Source organism: Antedon bifida, chromosome 3 (genome assembly GCF_963402885.1).
Source record: "Antedon bifida chromosome 3, ecAntBifi1.1, whole genome shotgun sequence".
Taxonomy (NCBI): domain Eukaryota; kingdom Metazoa; phylum Echinodermata; class Crinoidea; order Comatulida; family Antedonidae; genus Antedon; species Antedon bifida.
Window position 1 is genome coordinate 35,331,259 of NC_136228.1, and position 25,403 is coordinate 35,356,661.

The 25,403-nt window shown below is 32.3% G+C and overlaps 3 protein-coding genes across 5 annotated transcripts; 2 read left to right on the forward strand and 1 right to left on the reverse strand.

Moving 5' to 3' along the window:
• Positions 1–352: 352 nt before the first annotated feature.
• On the reverse strand, positions 353–23,274 carry LOC144838485 (O-acetyl-ADP-ribose deacetylase-like). 2 transcript variants are annotated; one of them, XM_078693877.1, is made up of 3 exons: positions 23,012–23,274; positions 21,220–21,311; positions 353–1,548 (listed from the first exon to the last, which is right to left on the reverse strand). In XM_078693877.1, exon 3 carries the CDS (start codon positions 1,537–1,539, stop codon positions 802–804), a length of 738 nt encoding a protein of 245 aa, XP_078550003.1. In that variant the 5' UTR covers positions 1,540–1,548; positions 21,220–21,311; positions 23,012–23,274; the 3' UTR covers positions 353–801. The 2 variants fall into 2 exon arrangements, with proteins under 2 accessions (XP_078550003.1, XP_078550004.1); XM_078693878.1 differs by lacking the exons at positions 21,220–21,311; positions 23,012–23,274 and adding an exon at positions 2,129–2,203.
• Positions 2,994–9,996, forward strand: LOC144837833 (transmembrane protein 145-like). The gene is made up of 13 exons (XM_078693108.1): positions 2,994–3,116; positions 3,258–3,335; positions 3,557–3,637; positions 3,989–4,087; positions 4,546–4,711; positions 5,627–5,698; positions 6,018–6,167; positions 7,329–7,407; positions 7,530–7,699; positions 8,137–8,293; positions 8,470–8,590; positions 8,709–8,792; positions 9,801–9,996. The coding sequence occupies exons 1-13, from the start codon at positions 3,018–3,020 to the stop codon at positions 9,864–9,866; spliced, it is 1,422 nt and encodes a 473-aa protein (XP_078549234.1). The 5' UTR covers positions 2,994–3,017; the 3' UTR covers positions 9,867–9,996.
• Positions 18,231–25,275, forward strand: LOC144838484 (uncharacterized). Of its 2 annotated transcripts, none has more exons than XM_078693876.1 (12): positions 18,231–18,376; positions 18,724–18,778; positions 19,540–19,636; positions 19,753–20,049; positions 20,299–20,410; positions 20,643–20,806; positions 21,251–21,396; positions 21,562–21,703; positions 21,907–22,212; positions 22,442–22,525; positions 22,743–22,873; positions 23,705–25,275. In XM_078693876.1, the coding sequence occupies exons 3-12, from the start codon at positions 19,540–19,542 to the stop codon at positions 24,344–24,346; spliced, it is 2,121 nt and encodes a 706-aa protein (XP_078550002.1). In that variant the 5' UTR covers positions 18,231–18,376; positions 18,724–18,778; the 3' UTR covers positions 24,347–25,275. The 2 variants fall into 2 exon arrangements, with proteins under 2 accessions (XP_078550002.1, XP_078550001.1); XM_078693875.1 differs by having other exon boundaries at positions 18,239–18,324; positions 18,705–18,778.
• Positions 25,276–25,403: the final 128 nt, after the last annotated feature.

A 25,403-nucleotide genomic window follows, 5' to 3' on the forward strand; every position in this document is an offset into this window, starting at 1 on the left:
CCATACATGCCAACTAATAATAACCTAAGGTTCATTCAATCCATATATGCCAACTAATAATAACCTAAGGTTCATTCAATCCATATATGCCAACTAATAATAACCTAAGGTTCATTCAATCCATATATGCCAACTAATAATAACCTAAGGTTCATTCAATCCATATATGCCAACTAATAATAACCTAAGGTTCATTCAATCCATATATGCCAACTAATAATAACCTAAGGTTCATTCAATCCATACATGCCAACTAATAATAACCTAAGGTTCATTCAATCCATACATGCCAACTAATAATAACCTAAGGTTCATTCAATCCATATATGCCAACTAATAATAACCTAAGGTTCATTCAATTCATACATGCCAACTAATAATAACCTAAACGCTTCAATAAACATGTAAGGAAATAAAGGTGTGTAATGTTTTGTATACAAGCTACATACGTCATTGGATTGTTATAACATTGACAAAACGTAAAATCTAGAATTTCCAATAATATTCCATACTGACATTAAATAAAATAATAATTTAAAATCGAGTTTGTACAATGTTCCAGCTTTATTTTGCTCCCCGTTTAAGACAGAAACTATTCTTCGATTCGTATATACATGGACCTATACATTTATAGGTCCATGTATATCGTAACATAGGCTCGGAACTATAGTGCGATTGAATAGGCCTACAGAAACTATTCTTCGATTCGTATATCCATGGACCTATACATCTATTAGGTCCATGTATATCGTAACATAGGCTAGGAACTATAGTTCGACTGAGTAGGCCTACAGAAACTATTTAGTATGATTGTTTTTGTCCTTTTTTCTCCAATGCAATTGGTAATATTGTATTAATTGCTCGAGTTGCTTCATCATCTATGTTTACCAGTCGAATTGTTTTCAGTATCATAAAGTCTTGATTTTGAGAAAATTCAATGACGGCATTAACTAAAGATTCCGCACACTCGTTCTTACCGCCGCCGTAGATTCCAGAACTGATCAATGGAATAGCAATGGATTGTGCTTCAAGCATTTCTGCGTATTCAAGACAATTTAAAAATGTCTTGTGCAGGAGTGGTCTGAATGAGTGGTCTTTTCCGCGTACTGGTCCAACGGCGTGGATGACGTATTTAGCTGGCAAATTATAACCACTTGTATGCAAAACTTCTGACACATTAAGTTTGTGTCCTTCACGAAGATTCAATTTTTGCTGTCCTTCTTTGTTAATTTTATTACCAGCTTTATTGGCAATTGCTCTGGCAACACCGCCACCATGTTGAAGTCTGCCATTCGCTGCGTTTACAATGACATCAACTTGTTCTTCGGTAATATCTCCTTGAATCACGGTAACTGTGATGTCTCTGTCGAGTACAGAGGGTGGTCGTGAATGCTGGTACGATACGGTTTCCTCCAGTTCACAATAAGGCGGAGGTTTAGTAGACTTACATTTCTTGTATATTATGTAGATTGCCAAGCACACGATCACTAGGATAATCAGGCTACCTACTACCAACATGCTAACGAACTGTTCTTCCATTAGTTAGACCTACGTGCAAAGTAGAATAATATCACAATAATGTTGTTATCTGTCTGTATCTGTTAACGTATACAATTTACAAAGGTAGTATTTCCGTTCGGCCTACAGCAGGAGTTGTCAGACAACAAACCTGATTGAACGCTTCAGGAAACATGAAAGAAAATCGATAGGTGGGCATGGGTGGCTGATTGGGCCATATACTCACAATATAGAAGGTAAAACATAATTAAAAATAATTTAAGGAATTCATTAAAATAAATGAAAATAACTAAGTATGAGAAATTGTCTTTGATTATTTTACGAATATTGGCCCTATTGGCCGCCCATATGTGTATAGTACTACCCTCGTCAACCTCTAAGCCATTGTACTTTACACAATTGTATTTGGCAATCAGCTATAATATATTGATACTGCCTGTGATATGCCACCAAGGATGATTATCATTTCATTATTTGTATTATTATTACCATTTAATTTATTTTTAATTTTTATCCAGTATCAAAACAACATGGAAACTCAAAAACACCTTCTTTATGCACATTTAATTAGCTTAGCACATAATTGCAAAAAGTAACAAAATATGCTCACCTAAAAAAGAAATGGGAGTTCCGAACTCGTATACAAAACAACCATTCCGAGAAATTGATATATTGTAGATAAGAGTTGAATTGGAAAAATAGGAAATCTGGAATTTCCAATATTATTTATAGATATTACGTCACGTCTATTCAACCAATCAACTTGATCAATACATTATGTTTTATTGTCATGGAAGGACAAAAGCTTTCAAAAATAATCCTAATGTTTTGTCACCAACTCTTTTGTATTGTATTTTGGAGGGAATTCATTTATAATAAAATTGACTACATTAATATACTGTATTACTCAACTTTGGTTATTAGAAGGCATTAATAATATGAATCATCATGCACTCTTTTTCATGCATTCTACGTCACATACAGTTTAGAGGGCACTAGACATATCTTTCCAGTTATTGATTTGGATGTGTGAAAGCTATTGCACTATTAATCTATTTTGAAGTTTGAAAATCAACAGTTTCGAATTGGGGTTTTGCCCAACACGCTCCGACAGTCAACTCAAATAAATAAATCTAATTATTATTACTTTATTGTAGAAAACAAAATTGCCAAAGTTTTCTGATAAATCTCAGCAGTACAGTATTTAAACACAAAAAATGAAGGAATTAGTTTCTTGATTGAAATAAACACAATATTAAAAACAAACAATAAGAATAATAATAATATGAATTCAATTGCGTCTTAATATTGTAAAACGGAAATGCGTACGGAAATGCGTAGCCATGTGTAGCCGTGGAAACAAAACAGTTACTGGCCATGGAAACAACGGTCATAGTAACGCATGTACGCGGTAGTGTTGTGGCACGCACGCGAAGAACGTAATAAAAACAAAATAAAATCTACATCTTGGGGGAAAGGGAAAATACATTTCAAATGAAATGGTTACATTTTTCCAATTTATAGGGTTGGTGTTAATATTTGGAACACAATCAACTGTTTCGAAACACGTCAGTGGTACAATAAACGAAAAACAGCAGGTAAAAACAATTTTTTGTCAGTTTGTCATCTATCTAAATTTCAGTACACGACCACGGACGGTTTTAGGCCTAGTTAGTTAACGTTTAATGGATCTCCAAAATACTCTAAACTGCCTATATTGTTTTGTTTAATTTCTCTAGAACTTTGTGTTTTTATCTCGATTCGTTTTCCAGCCAAATGAATACGGAGAATTAGTTTTTTATTTTCACTATCCGTTGGTAAGTACTGCCAATGGTTAACATTTCCTTTTTTTTTTTAAATACATTGATTGAAACATTGTACTTGTTTTGTACGTGTTTCATCCTGATCCCGTTCTTAGTAATAAAATGAACGATGTTTGGATGCTTGTTGGTTAAAGATTGCCGGAATCATAAAAAAACATAGATAAGTACTATAGACCTATGTGTACCGTTGTTACTACTAAATATTTTTCTTTTAGTCTGAATGCTGCTATCAGTTTCTTATATTTAACGATGACGTCACACAATGGCCATTCATTAGAAAACATAAAGATACTCTGGTAATATTAACAAATTATAAATAAGTTTTGTATCAGCGCCCTCTTCATTGAAATATCGTGAGAAAAAATGTCATGTTCATATACATTATGTAGGTGTGTGCGTGGGTTTGTGCATCCATTAAGCATGAGTTCATTTATTGTGGGTGTGATACGTTCAATTTATTAATTATGATTGCGGTATTCAATCAAAAACATTTTATAATGATATAGAGTCCGGTGACCGTTTTGGTACTATATTTATTGCTGATTTTTTAATGGATGGAATTTATTTAATATAGGCCCTAAAAAACAGATAAAAACTGAAAATAAAGTTTGGCTAAGAAAAATAAAATTGACAATTTTTAATTTCAGACATGTCTAGAGAAGCAGGGATTACTGGATGGAAGTTTTAGGAACACGGTTAATCTAAGTCAACCAAGAAACTGTAAAATAAATTCCGATAATGAACAAGTTAGTGCAGAATAAATATACCACTAGAATATAGTCAAGTCCTACTCACAAAGTTAATTAATTTATAACACACTATTATATTCGAAAAAGGATTTCAGAGTTATTCTCTTAGTGGGGCACTTTGTATGTTAAACATTCCTTTTCGTGAGGACCGACGTACCTGGCTCTGTAAGGCATAATTTTCCAAATAATTTAACACACCATTCGGAAAAGGCTTTCAGAATTATTCTCTTATGGTGGTTCACTTTGTTCTTTAAATGTAATATTCATTTGTTTGAGGACCGACGTATATGACTGTGTAATGCATACATTCAAACATTGAAAACTCCTTAAGTCACAATTTACATTCACAAATTTAGAACACCATCACTGAATTCCATAACTAAAACGCAATACAAAAATCAATGTGTACAATGAGAGGTCACTTTGATTTTTCAAATTTGTTACTGTTTTAGCAGGAGCTGTTTTGTTTTGGACAACACACATTTGAACATTCTGATGAACGATGGTGGTATTTAACTATTGCGAACTGCAGGGCTAATGAAATATTAAATCTGCGCTACAATATCAACATGACGAATGGACACCGATTAATCGATAGACACTTCTCAGCAGATGAACGTCGTGAGTCAGTTTACAACAAAACACCATGGACATGATTAAATCAAATCAAATCAAATCAACATTTATTTCTTCCACATAAAATAAAAAGATAACCTCATGGTAAAAAATAATGGGTAGCAAAAGCGAGTTCAGAGATGATAAGGCATAGCACTACCATATTTGGGCATATGACTTCCATATATGGACACATCACATTTTTGTTGTTGAATAGTGTAGACAGAGCTTTTCTATAATTTAATCTATAATATACTTTACTGTGTTGGTTGAGGCTGTTTTTATTTTGTAATTTATTAAGAGCTTAATATGATGATGTTATAAAAATCAGATTATGAGACAATTAATCATGACGTAGGACAATTTTTATATCATAATTAATTTTCTAATAATGTATGTAGCTTTATTATATTCAAAGGGGGCCTACTCATTAATCATCATGTTAGGGGGCCTACTCATTAATCATCATGTTAGGGGGCCTACTCATTAATCATCATGTTAGGGGGCCTACTCATTAATCATCATGTTCTGAGCTCTCCTCTCCAGTCGTTCTGTCTGCTAATAATTAGTTTAGTAAATGGCTAGTTACTGATTAGTACCAATGAGCTAATTAATGAATCTCATTAGGAGCATTGATATTGGATGAGGCATCAACCGAATAAGTTCTATAGTACGCTCTAAAATACATTTAAGCATGAAGGTGACATGATTTATTGATATCAATATTTCTCAAGTCATGTTACTCAATGTTTCGATAAGCTTTGCCATTACATTATATTATGAACAATAACAAGACCATAGCACGTCATAATCTAAATCATATTTGTCTATTTGTCCTTGAATTGTTGAAATTTATATAACAGTCCTATGCTTGAACTCGAAATTGATTAAGTGAATCACCAAGTTCTTATTTATTTTTAGATATCCTAGAAACCAATGTCGTGTTTTTGGGATTATATTGCGTCATTTTGTTTTCGTTGTGCCGGTTTAAAAGTGAGTAATTGTTGGTATTGTTCATATCATGTACATATGTTTAGAAAAGTGTAAATTATAAATATTTTACCTAAGAAGCCTTATATCTTTGTTGGAAACAAGTCTAGGCCTATAGGCCTACAGAAAAATATCAAAAACCTACTGGCGAATGATCTAATAACACATTAGGCCTACACTTCTAAATCATGTTTATAAAAAGAACTTATAGTTTAAACAATCATAATATATAAGCAAGTTTCACCTGCCAATGTATATGTAATTAGATTGTTAAACCTTACGAGCCAATAATGAATATTGAGGTCTAATCTTTTTATTGTAGGTGTAATGCACCAACGGCGTCTTCTACATACTAGTTACCAGGTATTCTGTTGGTCCTGTTATATACAAACTCTTAGTATTTTTCTACAAGTGGTTGCCTTGATAGAATATGCAACTAATGGTATTGGACTGCCAAATTTAAAAATGATTGGTACAGTAAAATGTCATTGTGTAATTCAAAGTAAATAAAATATAACTATAAAATGCACGTCGTGTCGACGTAGCTCACAAAATGCTAAAGTAATATGTATTGGATTTGAACCATCCAACTACCTATAAAATGCACGTCGTGTCGACGTAGCTCACAAAATGCTAAAGTAATATGTATTGGATTTGAACCATCCAACTACCTATAAAATGCACGTCGTGTCGACGTAGCTCACAAAATGCTAAAGTAATATGTATTGGATTTGAACCATCCAACTACCTATAAAATGCACGTCGTGTCGACGTAGCTCACAAAATGCTAAAGTAATATGTATTGGATTTGAACCATCCAACTACCTATAAAATGCACGTCGTGTCGACGTAGCTCACAAAATGCTAAAGTAATATGTATTGGATTTGAACCATCCAACTACCTATAAAATGCACGTCGTGTCGACGTAGCTCACAAAATGCTAAAGTAATATGTATTGGATTTGAACCATCCAACTACCTATAAAATGCACGTCGTGTCGACGTAGCTCACAAAATGCTAAAGTAATATGTATTGGATTTGAACCATCCAACTACCTATAAAATGCACGTCGTGTCGACGTAGCTCACAAAATGCTAAAGTAATATGTATTGGATTTGAACCATCCAACTATCTATAAAATGCACGTCGTGTCGACGTAGCTCACAAAATGCTAAAGTAATATGTATTGGATTTGAACCATCCAACTATCTATAAAATGCACGTCGTGTCGACGTAGCTCACAAAATGCTAAAGTAATATGTATTGGATTTGAACCATCCAACTACCTATATATGTCGACGTAGCTCACCGTAACGTAACCCTAAAGCTTGGTTCCCACTAGAACGTAACGCAAGGACGTAAACGCAACGCAAGCGTTTTAACCAATGACAAGCGAAGTTATAGACAGTTAGCAATCACAAGCGAATAAGCCATCGCTTGTGATTGGTCAATTCACTTGCGTTGCGTTACGTCCTTCCGTTGCGTCGCTAGTGGGAACCACGCTTTACCCTAAAGTAATATGTATTGGATTTGAACCATCCAACTACCTATAAACGTCTCCATAGTGAAATCAATAATAAACTATCCTTTATGGGACACTTCATTTAATAACAAAATGGTTTTTTTTGCCAGGAGAAATATTTTCATCGTGTTCGAGTATCACATTTGTTTTACTACTTATTTTGGTGGCAAAAGGATACACTGTGACCAGGTTAATATAGTTCTTAATTTCAATTGCCGAAAAATGTATGTATTTATTTATCTCCTATGAAAAATATTTAGCGTTTTTTCTGCCGTAAGTAATTAATTTACGGTTTTATTGCATTATTACAGGGCACGATTGAGACCAGTAATATCCTTGAAAATTTGCATATTAATGACGTGTTATTGTATCACGTACTCATCACTGTACGTTTATCGTGAAATAAAGTTTGATCCTCGTGACGTCATCAGTAAATATGCTTCAGTAGCGGGCTATGGATTAATTATTCTGCAGTTTATAGGTCAGTAAAATAACATTCTTTTTAATGCAATTGGTACTATCAACCGTTTTTCACTAATACCGTGACGGTAGAAGCGTCGTACGACGTGTTGTTACGCTATTCCCCAACAGTTCAGACACACATTCTTTTAGCGTACGCTAAAACGGTCCAACGCCATGGGTCTGAACAGGGCCTTCAATTGGCATTACCACAATCATCAATATCAACTTAGAACCGCAAACGCAATAATAAATAGAGAAATGTATACGCATAACCAAATACACATTATTATACCGTACAAAAGAAAGTATAAGTATACCGAACCTATACCGTAACAAATGGGCTTTTATATCAGTCATATGGTTTTATAATATAACATTGTTGCAGTACATTGAACTATCCATTAGTGCCTAATACCTTTAAAAGTTTACAATGAGTCTTTATCATCAAAATAACAGGAATGCTGTGGATGTACTATGCCGGGTTTTTCACAATCAAAAAGAATGCCAATAAGATCAATTTCTATCTGATATTTCTGGCAGCATTTACATTCTGGTTTCTCGCTGTTCCAATTACTGTATGGATGTCAAATAGTCTCATTGCAAAATGGAAAAGGTTTGATATAAAATGTTATCAAAATATGAATTGCTAATAAAACGCGTGTGTATGAGTTTATGAGACCAACATCTTAACGTCCTTCTACAGAGACGAGGGTGTGCAAGTAAAATTAGATAATGTTTGATTTTTTATTAGCCTTCTTTGGTTTTATAACACATTGTTTTTTCCTATAGAACTAAGATCATCAATGGTGTTGAGCACGCCACTCTTCTCTATGGACATTTCATTTTTCTTTCATTAACTAGACCGTCTGCAGATAACACGTATTTCCCGTTTTACCTGAAATCTAATAAGGTATTTGAATTTTTTTATCCGATTTCTTTGAAATTTTTCAAAATACTGCATCACACAAAATATCATTAATATCACGAATAACATTCACTACAAATCATTATCATTGCTTTCTCAACAGGTGGATATAATAACAACGCATGAAGACGGGACAGAATGTGACATTTTTTCGTCAGTTATAATATGTGATAACCCTATGACAAAGGTAAGTTGTGCTCATTGAGTAACATTGACCATCTAGCCCGTTTAAACTATAGAATGACCATTGACCATCAAGCCCGTTTATACCACAGAATGACCACTGACCATCCAGCCCGTTTAAACCACAGAATTACCAAAAATACAATCATTATGATACAGGGGTCTGCAATGTTTAGAAAAAAAGTCTTTTTAGTGTCCCGTTTTTGCACATCAACTCAATTTTAAATTTCAATTTTGTATGCTGGTGTTTCTAGTTATTGTTTCTTTTTATGCTGTAATAAAATCTCTCTCAAATACATAGGCATACATAATAAATCAACAAAATGAAAAATAACTGCTATTTGTGCTGCCGATAATGCTACATTGTGCCTGAGTGTTTCAATATATCAATTGTGTAAAATGTGTTTTATTCTCTTTTTCTCGAAAATTATACGCGTTTGATCAGCTGTACTTTTCCAAGACTTGTTTATAAGAAAGTGCTATTCAATATTAGTTAATTCAATATACGACTTGTTCATAATGAAAGTGCTATTCAATATTAGTTAATTCAATATTTAAAGTTTATTATTCAATTGTTTGTATACCAGAGTAATATCCTTTTTATTAAATAACAAGACTAGTATAAATAATTGTATTATATGGTTCATATCGGGACAATGTAGGCCTATATCATGATCTTGTTCATTTTAGTAGTCACTGATTCTACTTTTCAGTTTTATATTATTATTCTATTATATTATTAAATATATATATTTATTAAAAAAATGATTGCAACTTCAAGAAGTTCATAAAAAATTCTAAAACATACAATTTTAGGAAGAAAAATATCCGAATATTAGTGTTAACAGTAATAATGTGAATCCGAATCCGACATTATTATTACAAAATCAGTGCAGCACATGACATTTACCAAAGGTCATCGTTCTCTTCTGATCTATTAAAATAAATGTGATCATTACTACTAGTTATTATTATTTATACCAACGATTAACCAACGTTGTTATCTCCACAGGATGACAATATATCTATGCCGTTACCATCATCTCCATTAGAAGACGAACATCCCCCGATGCTATAGTTGAATCAACAGCGGTAGAATGAAAAAGAATACCAAGAACATTGACAGGATGTATTTTATTTCATTAAGTTTTATTTAAATAAATAAGTATGAGACGAAAAGTCATGTTTGTTATTGACATTGTGTGTATGGCGTGAGTCGATCCTTCATTTCATAAAGTAAAAATAATTAATTTTCTAGCGATTTCTTGGATTTTGTCTCGAAAATAATAATTAGTTTCACTATTACTATTTACTATAATAAATTATTTTTTTATTATCTATACACAATCAGCTGTATATACATCGTCAATTCAAGATATACGACTTGTTTTTTTAATTATTAAGAGCATGCAGAAAGCAAATCTGACAGTGAGGTCTATATTTCGCGTGTATGATGTCTCTTTTCATTTTGAGTATAAGTTATATATAGTGTTACGTCACTTTAATATTGGGCTATGGCGGTAATCAAATTGAAGACTTGGGCATCCTCATTTAACATTAATCCTAAACGTATCGAACCAAATCCTAACACCAGTTATGAGACTGTTAATATACATATTCGTCTACACAGCGTCTATACATTTTATCACTATCTGTAAAATCTGTTCACTAAGTAAATTTTTATGAATTTTTAAATCATAAAATATTGAAACTTTCTTAACAATTCAAATGATTACATAAAATATTAGATAACTGAGAAATATAAGGAGAAAGGAATTAGGATGGTTAGACTCCATCCATGCTCAAACTCAAATAAGATATTCTAAGAATACAACTTAACAATTCAGAATGAAGCAACGTTGTTTCGTTTTAATTCTTCTTAATTATCTAAATAATTATGAAGCTACAGAGTTATCTAATCGGTCATTCTACCGCTATACATTTAAAATATAACAGTTAATTATATCTCAACCGTAGGTTGTAACAGTAAATACAATTGATTTTTAATAATTGCGTAATTGCGGTGTATAGTAAATTTCAAGCACTTTATCACTGCTCACGTTTCCTTCGCAATGAATCGGTGTTTTGACATTTAAATTCTTTATTCTGAGTTGTCTCACCTGGATATCCTGTTATTGTGTCAAATTGACCATGATACAATTGTATTGATAAAATCTATCTCGTTTCCTTCTAAATTTAAATTAGTCTGTGATTGAATTCAAGTACACACAGTCCAAGGATTACATATACAGCGTTGTACAATGTGTGTTAAGACCTATCACTACAGTCTGGTAAGATTTTATTTTATTTAATAAATAATTATTAGGGCCTACGTCCATCTCATCTCAAGTATCCTATATGGACTGTCCAATTGAAGATCCTTCTATATAAGTTATTATTGGAGTCTAAAGATAGTAAAGAAATTGCCTTTTAGTTATCTTTGAGATAAAAACACACCTTCGGTACATTACGTCGGTCAAATGGCCGCTGTAAATCGATTATCGATTATCAAATTTTATAGTATTTCTTTATTTTAAATTGCTATATATAGATAATTGAAAAAAAACCACGCCGGAATATTATATCTTAATGCATTAACCATGACGCCAAGCATGTGTTGTATTTACATACTGTACAGTGCACAATTAATTCTGAATATCAATATTATTATCATTATTGTTAATGGTCATACAAAGCATTCTACTGAGCGACTGTTAGTTGAATATCAATATTATTATCATTATTGTTAATGGTCATACAAAGCATTCTACTGAGCGGCTGATAGTTGAATATCAATATTATTATCATTATTGTTAATGGTCATACAAAGCATTCTACTGAGCGGCTGATAGTTGAACATCAATATTATTATCATTATTGTTAATGGTCATACAAAGCATTCTACTGAGCGGCTGATAGTTGAATATCAATATTATTATCATTATTGTTAATGGTCATACAAAGCATTCTACTGAGCGGCTGATAGTTGAATATCAATATTATTATCATTATTGTTAATGGTCATACAAAGCATTCTACTGAGCGGCTGATAGTTGAATATCAATATTATTATCATTATTGTTAATGGTCATACAAAGCATTCTACTGAGCGGCTGTTAGTTGAATATCAATATTATTATCATTATTGTTAATGGTCATACAGAGCATTCTACTGAGCGACTGTTAGTTGAATATCAATATTATTATCATTATTGTTAATGGTCATAAAAGCATTCTACTGAGCGACTGTTAGTTGAATATCAATATTATTATCATTATTGTTAATGGTCATAAAAGCATTCTACTGAGCGACTGTTAGTTGAATATCAATATTATTATCATTATTGTTAATGGCCATACAAAGCATTCTACTGAGCGACTGTTAGTTGAATATCAATATTATTATCATTATTGTTAATGGTCATACAAAGCATTCTACTGAGCGGCTGATAGTTGAATATCAATATTATTATCATTATTGTTAATGGTCATACAAAGCATTCTACTGAGCGGCTGATAGTTGAATATCAATATTATTATCATTATTGTTAATGGTCATACAAAGCATTCTACTGAGCGGCTGATAGTTGAATATCAATATTATTATCATTATTGTTAATGGTCATACAAAGCATTCTACTGAGCGGCTGTTAGTTGAATATCAATATTATTATCATTATTGTTAATGGTCATACAGAGCATTCTACTGAGCGACTGTTAGTTGAATATCAATATTATTATCATTATTGTTAATGGTCATACAAAGCATTCTACTGAGCGGCTGTTAGTTGAATATCAATATTATTATCATTATTGTTAATGGTCATACAGAGCATTCTACTGAGCGACTGTTAGTTGAATATCAATATTATTATCATTATTGTTAATGGTCATACAGAGCATTCTACTGAGCGACTGTTAGTTGAATATCAATATTATTATCATTATTGTTAATGGTCATACAAAGCATTCTACTGAGCGGCTGATAGTTGAATATCAATATTATTATCATTATTGTTAATGGTCATACAAAGCATTCTACTGAGCGGCTGATAGTTGAATATCAATATTATTATCATTATTGTTAATGGTCATACAAAGCATTCTACTGAGCGGCTGATATAGTAGAGTAGAACTAATGAAAAAAAGGGGCCAACCTCAAAAAAATTGCAACAAAAGGTTTTTCAACGGATTTTGGTAGTATTGGGTGTACTAAATAACAGAAAAAAAGTCTCAAGAATTTTGACCACTGGAAAGTGTTTTTTTTTCAAGATGGCCGCCAAAATAGATGAAACGTTAAAATGTCAATACCTCCTAAACTACTTGGTCTATTGATATGATTTTGGTACCAAAATACTCAGAACATACATATTTATATTTGCCCTAATAGAACATTTTGGCCAAAAATGACCGGAAATGCTATTTCTTGCATGTTTGACCTTTGACCTTGATATGTTGTATCTTGGTAACAACTGACCGTAGGGAAACAAATTGTGACTCAAATTGTTCAGAATGTACATATTTACATTTATTGTAATGAGACATTTTGTCAAAAAATGGTTAGAAGTAAAGGTTATTGACCTTTAACCTTTATCTATGTAGAATGTCCATATCTCGGCAACTATGTGTGGTAGAGATTTAAAATTGGGCTCTAAATACTGAGAATATGCTTATTTATTTACTCTAATGAAACAGTTTGACAAAAAATGACCAGAAACGACATTTTTTGATGATTGACCTTGATATGCTATATTTCGATAATGACTGACTGAGACATACTATTTATGGCTCAATTTGTTCAGAATATAATTATTTTTATTTCGTATAATGGTCTAATCTACCCATGGAATTAAGAGCTTTCCTGGGTAACTGTAATATTTATAAAGACTTTTAGAATATGAGTTCAAGTTCAAATTGTTTAGAACATACTGTATACATTCTTAATAATAATAGTGAATAAAAAACCCGAAAAGTAAACAAAAACAAATATAATAATAATTTTCAATTTCTAATTACGGTATAGCAGCAGTTGATTGGATATTGTGCATGTATTTAGTACGGCTTCCTAAACAACTGTTTCAACTTCGTCTTCATCATCGTCATCAATCTCTCTATCTACGTTGTTCCATTCTTCTAGTTGACACACTCCCCAAACTGAAGTACATGCCAATCCATAGCATCTACAACTGCAACATACAGTTTTACATCCAGTAGTAATACAATGGATGATTTTCAAAAGTTCTTTTGAAGCAGCAGTTTCAATCGTCATTATTGGCACAAATGTTTTATTAAAAACTTCCCCGACTTGGTAGCATCCATGGTATTATCTTTCTTTATCCATTGCATGATTTGATAGTATACTCTAAGACTGTGACATTTTGTAGCAGATGAGGTTGGTGGTAGTAGTTGTTGTTGAGGTTTGATAAATTATTTACCCTCAGCAACTTTCTTATTAAACAGCTTGCATCTGTAGCTATTTAGGAAATCCAGTGACTTGGCTCCAAAACGAATAGACATGGCCTTTAATCCAAACTCCTCGATAGTTTGAAGTTTCTGATGCGGTTGAGTGAAACTATCGGCACACATCAGTGTCATATTCTAGGTTACTTTCTATCAATTTATTGGTTTATTTGCCTTCTTAAAGATGTCTTTGGCTTTGAAGAGTGAGGGTGGAAACGGACTTCATATTTCATTACATCGTCTAGAGAGATTTGTCCTAACTGAATTTGATGGAAAGAAAGAAGAATTCCTGTCAAGGCATGAGAACAAACACAAATTTATCAACATGCTTTCATATGAGCTACAGAAAAAAGAATGTCCTGTACGACATGCAGCCAATGAGTGGAGTTGTGGCTTGATGGTTATGATGCTTGGCTACCACTCCAAGGGTCCTGAGTTCAAGTCCCGTCACATGTCAGGATTTTTTCTAAGGACCAAATTACTCCACTCCCAAAGACTTGTAATAAGACTTTGTTTATGTAGAGCATCTTGTGTATATGTTTGTCTTGTGAACCTCTGAGGGTCCCTAATGATCAGCAATAGCTGGATGGATCACCCTCATTAAATATGGTTTAAAAAAAACCAAAAAAAACGATGTTGACATTGCTCTGGCAACAGTTGAAGTCTCTGAACATAATACAGTAACTTTGATTGGAGAAGACACGGACTTACTGGTACTTTTACTGTATCATGTAAATACAACAAACCGAGAAGTGTACTTCAGATTAGACAAAGGAAAAGATGGGCCTACTAGAGTGATTAATGTAACCAGATTGAAATCTGTTTTAGGATATAAAATCATCCATTGTAACTACTGGATGTATGTTGCAGTTGTAGAAGCTATGGATTGGCATGTACTTCAGTTTGTGGAGTGTGTCAACTAGAAGAATGGGACAACGTAGATAGAAAGATTGATGACGATGATGAAGACGAAGTTGGAACAGTTGTATAAGATGCCGTACTAAATACATGCACAATATCTAATCAATTGCTGCTATACCATAATTAGAAATTTAAAAGTTATTATTATATTTGTTTTTGTTTACTTTTCGGTTTTTTATTTACTATTATTATTATGATTGTATACAGTATGTTCTGAACAATTTGAACTTGAACTCATATTCTGAAGGTCTTTATAAATATTACAGTTATTTGATTCCCAGGAAAGCTCTCTATTTCATAAGTAGATTAGACCATTATACGAAATAAAAATAATTATATTCTGAACAAATTGAGCCATAAATGGTGTATCTCAGTCAGTCATTATCGAAATATAGCATATCAAGGTCAATGGTCAAAAATGTCGTTTCTGGTCATTTTTTGTCAAACTGTTTCATTAGAGTAAATATAAATAAGTATATTCTCAGTATTTAGAGCCCAATTTTAAATCTCTACCACACATAGTTGCCGAGATATGGAAATTATACACAGATAAAGTTAAAGGTCAATAACCTTTACTTCCAACCATTTTTTGACAAAATGTCTCATTACAATAAATGTAAATATGTACATTCTGAACAATTTGAGCCATCATTTGTTTCCCTACGGTCAGTTGTTACCAAGATACAACATATCAAGGTCAAAGGTCAAATTGTCAGAAATGGTATTTCCGGTCATTTTTGGCCAAAATGTTCTATTATAGCGAATATAAATATGTATGTTCTGAGTATGTTGGTACCAAAATCATATCAATAGACCAAGTAGTTTAGGAGGTATGGACCTTTTAACTTTTTATCTATTTTGGCGGCCATCTTGAAAAAAAACACTTTCCGGTGGTCGAAATTCTTGAGACTTTTTTTCTGTTATTTAGTACACTCAATACTACCAAAATCCGTTGAAAAACCTTTTGTTGCAATTTTTTTGAGGTGAAACCTTATTTCTACTCTACTAATAGTTGAATATCAATATTATTATCATTATTGTTAATGGTCATACAAAGCATTCTACTGAGCGGCTGATAGTTGAATATCAATATTATTATCATTATTGTTAATGGTCATACAAAGCATTCTACTGAGCGGCTGATAGTTGAATATCAATATTATTATCATTATTGTTAATGGTCATACAAAGCATTCTACTGAGCGGCTGATAGTTGAATATCAATATTATTATCATTATTGTTAATGGTCATACAAAGCATTCTACTGAGCGGCTGTTAGTTGAATATCAATATTATTATCATTATTGTTAATGGTCATACAGAGCATTCTACTGAGCGACTGTTAGTTGAATATCAATATTATTATCATTATTGTTAATGGTCATACAGAGCATTCTACTGAGCGACTGTTAGTTGAATATCAATATTATTATCATTATTGTTAATGGTCATAAAAGCATTCTACTGAGCGACTGTTAGTTGAATATCAATATTATTATCATTATTGTTAATGGCCATACAAAGCATTCTACTGAGCGACTGTTAGTTGAATATCAATATTATTATCATTATTGTTAATGGTCATACAAAGCATTCTACTGAGCGGCTGATAGTTGAATATCAATATTATTATCATTATTGTTAATGGTCATACAAAGCATTCTACTGAGCGGCTGATAGTTGAATATCAATATTATTATCATTATTGTTAATGGTCATACAAAGCATTCTACTGAGCGGCTGATAGTTGAATATCAATATTATTATCATTATTGTTAATGGTCATACAAAGCATTCTACTGAGCGGCTGTTAGTTGAATATCAATATTATTATCATTATTGTTAATGGTCATACAGAGCATTCTACTGAGCGACTGTTAGTTGAATATCAATATTATTATCATTATTGTTAATGGTCATAAAAGCATTCTACTGAGCGACTGTTAGTTGAATATCAATATTATTATCATTATTGTTAATGGTCATAAAAGCATTCTACTGAGCGACTGTTAGTTGAATATCAATATTATTATCATTATTGTTAATGGCCATACAAAGCATTCTACTGAGCGACTGTTAGTTGAATATCAATATTATTATCATTATTGTTAATGGTCATACAAAGCATTCTACTGAGCGGCTGATAGTTGAATATCAATATTATTATCATTATTGTTAATGGTCATACAAAGCATTCTACTGAGCGACTGTTAGTTGAATATCAATATTATTATCATTATTGTTAATGGTTATACAAAGCATTCTACTGAGCGGCTGTTAGTTGAATATCAATATTATTATCATTATTGTTAATGGTCATACAAAGCATTCTACTGAGCGGCTGTTAGTTGAATATCAATATTATTATCATTATTGTTAATGGTCATACAAAGCATTCGACTGAGCGGCTGTTAGTTATGGAATTAATATAAATAATTTCGTTTCGGTGGAGATGTCGTGATTCAACAACCTGGAAATCCACATTGGGCCAATCTAACACGTTTTATTTATTTACGTAATATTCCATTAAGGTTAGGCTTATTATTGAAGGATAGAAACGTTTCAGTATTCATGCTGTCATGTTCAATGTTTGTGTTATGTAATTTTTGAATTAATAATTATATCCTAATAAAAAAAACTCAGAGGGAGTGTTCTACTTTAGTCGAAATGTAAAATGTTATTCTCAGTGTAGACGTTTGAATTTAAACATCATCATTTATATTAATACCCTGAAATTATAAAATCATCATGTATCAGAAACATGTAATAATTCATCATAGTTATAATTAATGATTATGGAAATCATTTATATATCCTATTTGCCTTCTCAGAACTGGGATTCGTGCCAAATGGAACAAATAATTGTGTTTTATTTACGTTTAGTATGCTGCTATTGTTACACAAACTGGAATCGATGACTTATAATATATAGCCTAGCTGGTTCTTTTTAAATTGTGGTGAATATTAAATCGTAAGGATAACAATATGATATGGATGGATGGATTTATTGAAACGGTGGTGCGTGGACCTATATAAAAGATCGTCGATGTTCTAATCTATGGTAAGTTATAACGGCACCGTGTTCTGAGTTACTACGGTGTGTTGACATACATGAGGCCTATCGTTTATGAAGATTGATATCTATACCTAGTCGGTGTTTGTGAAGATTGATACCTATACCTAGTCGGTGTTTGTACAAATCTCAGGTGAGTATTTTAGCTGCTACGTAACTAATTGGGCCTATATGTGTTAATACACTACTTATTTAGAGTAGCCTACTAATTACACGTCCTATAGTCGGCACTGGGGCGGGGGGGGGGGGGGGGTACGACATCGTAAAACTGAGTTATATAGGCTTATCTGTCTGTTGTTATGTTGCTTTTGAGCATTACGAAAATAGCAACAACAAGGTTCCATTGTAAATTAATTAAAATTGTGGATGTTGAAAAAAGCTTAATCCTGTGTAATCAATATTCAGAGAACGGCTTCCTGAACTATTTAAAAAAAAATAAAGACTCAATTTGATTAAATCAGATCTTATATATTGTGACAGGTTTACCATGAAGTATTGACTCAGTTTCTTGCTGGAACATAAATACAGAAGCAGAGTGAGTTATTTAATTTCATCTATGGGTTAAGGGCGTGTCGATTTGATGACGTACTAATGGTTTATGCTATACAGAAGTATTACTTCATATCCGACCGATATGGCAGTCAGAGAATTGTTGAAGAAATTAATGATATCTTTACGCTAATTGAAAGCTGGTTTGTGCAATTTTCGGGAACATTTCGAATTTTGTTTAATATTATCAATATTTTAAATGAAGTTGGCAAACTTGTAAACCCATGATTATTTTTTCATCTGTGGTAAAATAATAATATTAGCATAATAACAACTCATTGAATTCAACTTCATAATCACGGTGCAAAGTGAATTCTATGGCCATTATTAACGACCTTTAACCATTCTTTTCACTGTTTATATCTGAGTTGTATTACTTTTTGTTTGCTGTTAAAGCCTTAGATACAATCTTTTGAAAAGCAGCAACTTTTATAATGATGTAGCATTCCAATACCATATGCATTCTTGAGTAAAGCACACGCGAACACAAAGAATAGCGTAATAATTTAGTAACATCAATGGTGGGGACGTGGGGAGATAAGAACATTTATTATCAGTACAATGTAAATTTGTAAACATGGACACAAACCAATGATTATGTTCAAATGAATATTAAATGTAAATAATATTGCGGCATAGCAAGCGGGTTATATTGATTATATTTTATATACTTATTATTTATATTCTCGACGTTTCTTTCTCTTTATTGCATCATGTTTTAAAAACTATATTGTGATTGTTCCAAAGATGATGACAGAAATCTCAAGCTATAAATCCTTGACCATTCCATTGTGGACGTTCCAAATTATTTCCACCATTATCTGCTTTTCCAGTGGTACACCAAGTAAGTAAAAATGCGTAGGCCGGAATACTATTATGGATTATCATGATCTAAAGCTTATTTGGAGGTGATCCATTATAGTTTGATTTAATCTTAATTATCTTTTTGTTTTACTGTAGTACTCGATTTGACGCCTATCGATCCATATCGGCTTGCCGGTTCCACTCTAAACTTCACATGTACGTTAGATAAAAAAGAAGCATCGTACAAGTACAATACCTCAGATATTAGATGGAAGATCGACGGCAAAGATGTACCTATTACAGCCAACAATACTGCCGTGATCTCGAGTACAGAAGCTATTCTCATGTTAACCAACCTAACAATGACAGGTTATGAACAATCGATCAAATGTTTTTTAGGAAAATCCGAATATAGAAGAAAGACGAACTCGGAATCGTTTTTAACAGTTGGTAGTAAGTTGATTAACACGAGAACACACATTTTCTAAGCATTTTTCTGTTTTTCTTCAAATTTAAATTTAATGAAATAAGTGATATTTTCTTAAATCATGTATGTTGCCTTTACTTAAAGGTTATCCTGGTGCTTTTTAGAAATTTGTGTTTCAATCTTTAGGCCTATTCGTAAATATTACAAACCGTGCCTAGGCCTATAGTTAGTGAGTGTAACAATATTTATCAGGTCTATATATTGATATCTTGTAGTCATGCCATCGTCTCCAACTCTACACTGCAGATCCACAAATATTGTTGATTATTGGTGTGAATGGTCGACGGAATTTACCGGAGTTAAAGTTGTTCATAATTTCCAATTTCAGTAAGAAATTTCTTTTTTTAGTAACCCAAAATGTTACGTTTACTATGCATAGGCCTAATAATATAGAAGCCCTAATGCAAAATAAGGTAACAATTATATTTTTGTACTAACATCATTAGTATACACAAGTTATTCATGATGGTACAAATAACTTTAAAAAAAAGGCACATTTTATCACTAGCGAATGCACTAAACTTAAGCCGATATAAAGCAACATTTCGTGTTTTTATAGAGACAGTTCCAAAACTTGGATCGACTGTTCTAATATAAAAGAAAACACGTGCAGAGTTTTTGAAAGTGATGGGAATCCGATGAAACAACATTTAGTGCGAGTAACAGTTACAAATATGTTTGGTACTGCTACTACAACAACCACATTTGATTCTCGCAATGAAGGTCTGTATATTTTTATATTTAGCACAACAGTAATAAACAGGATGAAAATGATAATCTTAAATTTAATTCCTAAAAAATAACATTCCTGTACGTATTTAAAAATGGTTGAGTTGATTTTGATAGTACTAATAATTTGATCACTTATAACCAATTTTGTAACACATATACACAAGCATTTAACCTTTATAAAAATAAATAATAATACAATACTACAAAATTTGTCCGACCTTTAGTACATTTCTTTGTAGCGGTTTCAACATTTCCTTTGCAAACACAGTTGGCCTTGAATCCTTTTGTATGAGATATTAATTTTGCCAAACATGGCCTACTTTAGTTAGTAGGCTTACTTTTTAAAAGGAAACATAATCGAATCTATAATACTTACTGACCTAATAATAAATTTAAAATATTACCTGAATTGACTCGAGTGACTTTTATTTTCAGCCATTCCTTTGCCACCAGTTATTAGTAAATTGTCAGTAGGTGAATCAAACGTCACTGTATTCTGGGAATATAAAGAATATTGCTATTATTGTAATTCATTGTGGTTTCAACTTCGTTACAGACGTTTAAATGAAACATGGAAAGAGGTAACAAATTGAAATCATTTCCAAGAATTTTTATTTATGAATACCACGTTATTAAACAATGTAGAAGGCTTTTAAAAGCTTGAAACAACATATATTTTTGGCCATTTCCCTTCGAATGTTTGCCTGAGCCATGATCATTAATATAAGAATAACGTTTTTTATTAGACTAAACAACAACAACGTAAAACGCAGATGACTATTGAGGAAGTTACGACAGCAGATAAGTATGAATTTCAAGTTCGATCAAGGTTTTCGTTAGCTCACCCGTTTAGCGAATGGAGTTCAATTGCCAGTACCTTCTCAACCGGTGAGTACGATATATATATAATAGTATATATATAATAATTTGATTTGTTTTCTCTAATTCTAGAGTCAATGTGTTATTCCCATTGTCAATACATACATTCGGAGTGACTGTTAAATCCGCCTTTCGCACGACTTAGATTAATGTGTATAATTTCACATTTATCGTACAATTCTGAAATGTTACATTAATTGTTCTCTTTATAGTTTCCTTGATCATACACGCCAGTACCCCTACAGCATCAGAACATGTCTTGTCCCTACAATGGGAAAAAGTTGAACTAGGAACCCATGAGTATTTATACCGCATTACGGGAAACTATATTGGAAAATCATTACGTGAAAGTGTGAACGAAGAATTAACAGTGAATAGTATTAACTTAAATGTTCCGTGCAACGTCACAGAGAACATAATTGTCTATTTGGAACTACGGCGCATTATTCAAGTAGACGCTCTTGAAATCGAGGGTCCTCCAACCAGTATACATTATGATTTTCAATGTATAAAAGAAGGTATTTATATTTTATTCATGTTGTAACGAACTTTCAAATAATTTCGAAAGCTAGATGACACTCTGTACGCTTGTTTCCAGTAAAAATAGCAATGGTAAAAACAGTGATGATGGCTACTTTGCTCAGCATAACTGACTAGGGCTATTTATATCGACAAAATATACCGTTTTAGCATGATACATGTAACGTATATATACACCATTCACCATTTTCCGTCTTCTGTTTTCAGATTTGGTGACCATAAAACAACCCATTATCATGACTGAGAGACACATTTCAACTACAGTCGCAGTGCAATATACCGGTAGTAGAAGTATGTAAACATTGGAGTATTAGAATAGTTTACCGGTGCAATTCTGACCGTAACAAAAATTAACGAATTTGCTTCTATCTGCCAAAAAAAGGTCTATCGGCGAGATAATTGTGGATCTGAAATACTGCATGACACCCTTTCAATCCGAACGTTGATACAACAACTTAAAACTGCCTGTGTACCACTATTATAACTGAGTTTTATTTATACATTTCAGGTGACCTTATCATTTCGTTTCTTGTTGTGGGAATTATTGTTGCCTTTGCATTGCTATTTGGCGGAGCTTTTAAAGTGTATTTTCACAAGCGAATTTTCATTCAATGGCCTGAACCAAAATTCTTCAAAGTGGTAAATATCTTCTTTTTTATTTTATTAAGTGTATATGAAAATCTAAATAATAATCACAATGTATGCCAGGCATTTAAATTATAAACTGTGTAGACTAAACTATACCACACATTTAAATAAAGATAAATAAAACCATACCTAAGCCACTTTCTTCTCACGCTCGGTGTAGACGTTTCCTCACAGGACAGCGGAAGGCATACGCTGGACACCTGTTAATTATTCAAATCTCTGCATTTTCCCTGTTTATTTTTTTAATGGTTCAACCACGAATATGAACCCAATGATTAATATTAAATATATCGGAAGAATATTGCGTAATGAACACTCGTTCGTCTGTCCACAACGATTGCAGGGACTGGATGGACCAGTACACACTGGTAACCCCCTACTTTTCTGAAATATGAACTGGGTTAGGGTGGGTTTTCTCAGGTGTATGCACATTAGCACACAAGCCAGATGTGTACACCAGAATGGAATTTATTTTCGAAATATAAATGCATTTTAATATGAAAAAATGAGATGCAAAATCAATTAACTTTATGATTTTTCGTCACATAGATAAATTATATGAAATATTACTTCTTTTGTTCACACGAATAATCAAAATACCATGCGAAAGACATTTTTTTACTGTTTATGGAAAAATTAAATGAATTAACTTCGTGCATCTCAATAACCAAACCTCTCGTGATACAGCACCGCATGTAATACACATGCTGTATTACCAAATTTTCCATGATACTGGGGACATAGTCGTATTTGGAGATTGATAATTTGCACACTTATTTCACGGCGGTGTACCTTTAATAAAGATATATATTTGTATTACAGGAAATTAGCTCTTTTAGTCCTCGATCAGTTGAAAAGGAATTTTTTGATGACTTAAAGCCAAGAAAATCGAACTTTTTAAAATCGTATAGTTCGACGAGTTCCGATCAAGGCTTCCATGAATTTAGTCCTGATTCTCATGTAAATGAAGAGCCAAATACTTACGTGGTTGTACCTTCTATTGGCACAGACTATCAAATCTCAGTCGTAAATGAAAACGGTTCAAATTATCTTAAAAATGCAGTTACAACTGACAACATAACACTTAAAGAGGGAAGCACGCCATACTTTCGCCTGCGAAAAACAGATGATTACGATACACTCCAATTGTCCCCTCTGGTCGCGGAGGAAAGCAGAACTGACGAGGACTCAAATCCGTACACGAAAATGACGTCAGTTTTTTCAGATAAGTCTGGAAAAAATGCACCGGAAACTAATTACGTCTCAGATCCTTATTGCAAATTAGACGAGGTTCTTCATGCCAACGTAGAAGACATTAACCCGCAAGCTGTTTCGACGGAGTATACTCCATTCACAGGCGATTATTATGACAGAAAGGAGGAATTCATTGGAGAGGAAGAAATTGAAAACTTGTTGAATGGTATGCCAGAAACAGTTAACACTTATGACATGTTTACGTATTGAAGAAGCGGGCCATTTTATTTTATAAAATTGATTTTATATTGTTTTGATACACTACACTATACATTATCGTCGATCCTCGATAAGAACTTGATGTCTCCTTTTATTTTAATGCATTATTAATTAATTAGATATTTAATTAGAGCAATTTCTTCGTCTCTGTAATTACAAGGCAGGTGAATGCTATTTAGTTATCATTGTAGATCTGATCTATACAATTGAGACAAAATGTAAATGTGATGCTGTAGGTTAGATGCATTGGACTATATTTAATAACATAACACTAACCAATAGCAGTGTTTGGCGGAGTTCGAGCTGGGTAACGCGATTTATTAGAGAAAGAAAATAAACGGTTTAGGCCAAATATTTTAATAATAAAAATATAAGCCTAATATTTATTGTCATCGATGAATAATGAAGTGAGAATATTCTGGTCCGTCTATTCAACACTCTGAAAATATTTGACAAATTCTTTTCATTAAATTAAGCTTTACACTCGTATAACACACGTATTAAAGACAACTTTCATGTTGTGAGGGTCAATTATGAGTTTGCAAAGAAGTGTATTAGGTATAGCCTACCTTTATTAATTAACAATACTGTCAATTTGATCACTGAAAAGGTAAATACACATTCTTTGAAAGGTTTTTCTACATATTTAAAAAATAATTTTATTTCAGAATATGATGATGATTTATGTTATCCAAAATTGTTATATATGTAATAGAGATGGGTTTATGATTTGTTAATTTTTAAATTATATTATATACAGAATTATATATTATTTAAAATGTTCGGGTGGCTTCCATGCATGCGGCTTTTGGCCTTAATGGAAGTCTCCCTGTTCCTTTTGTATATTTTTTGCTTTGTATTTTTGTTTTATTTATGGATCAAAATAAACTGATTTGTGACTTGTGTTGTGACTTGTGTGACATGTGGAAATGCTGTATATATCCTTATTGTTGCCAGCAATTGTAGTGCAAATACGAAATAAAAATAATGTACTCAAAGAACAGTATTTCAATTTTTTTATTACAAATAATTGTTTATATTATAATTA

What these genes read in the sequence shown, in the direction of transcription:
- LOC144838484 (XM_078693876.1), top strand. Translation starts at nt 19,540, where the DNA reads ATGATGACAGAAATCTCAAGCTATAAATCCTTGACCATTCCATTGTGG. An exon ending in ATCGTTTTTAACAGTTGGTA is followed by an intron (nt 20,050 to 20,298) that starts GTAAGTTGATTA and finishes GATATCTTGTAG; the next exon opens with TCATGCCATCGTCTCCAACT. An exon ending in ATTTGATTCTCGCAATGAAG is followed by an intron (nt 20,807 to 21,250) that starts GTCTGTATATTT and finishes TTTTATTTTCAG; the next exon opens with CCATTCCTTTGCCACCAGTT.
- LOC144838485 (XM_078693877.1), bottom strand. Translation starts at nt 1,539, where the DNA reads ATGGAAGAACAGTTCGTTAGCATGTTGGTAGTAGGTAGCCTGATTATC.
- LOC144837833 (XM_078693108.1), top strand. Translation starts at nt 3,018, where the DNA reads ATGGTTACATTTTTCCAATTTATAGGGTTGGTGTTAATATTTGGAACA. An exon ending in GCCAAATTTAAAAATGATTG is followed by an intron (nt 6,168 to 7,328) that starts GTACAGTAAAAT and finishes TTTTTTTGCCAG; the next exon opens with GAGAAATATTTTCATCGTGT. An exon ending in AATTATTCTGCAGTTTATAG is followed by an intron (nt 7,700 to 8,136) that starts GTCAGTAAAATA and finishes TCAAAATAACAG; the next exon opens with GAATGCTGTGGATGTACTAT.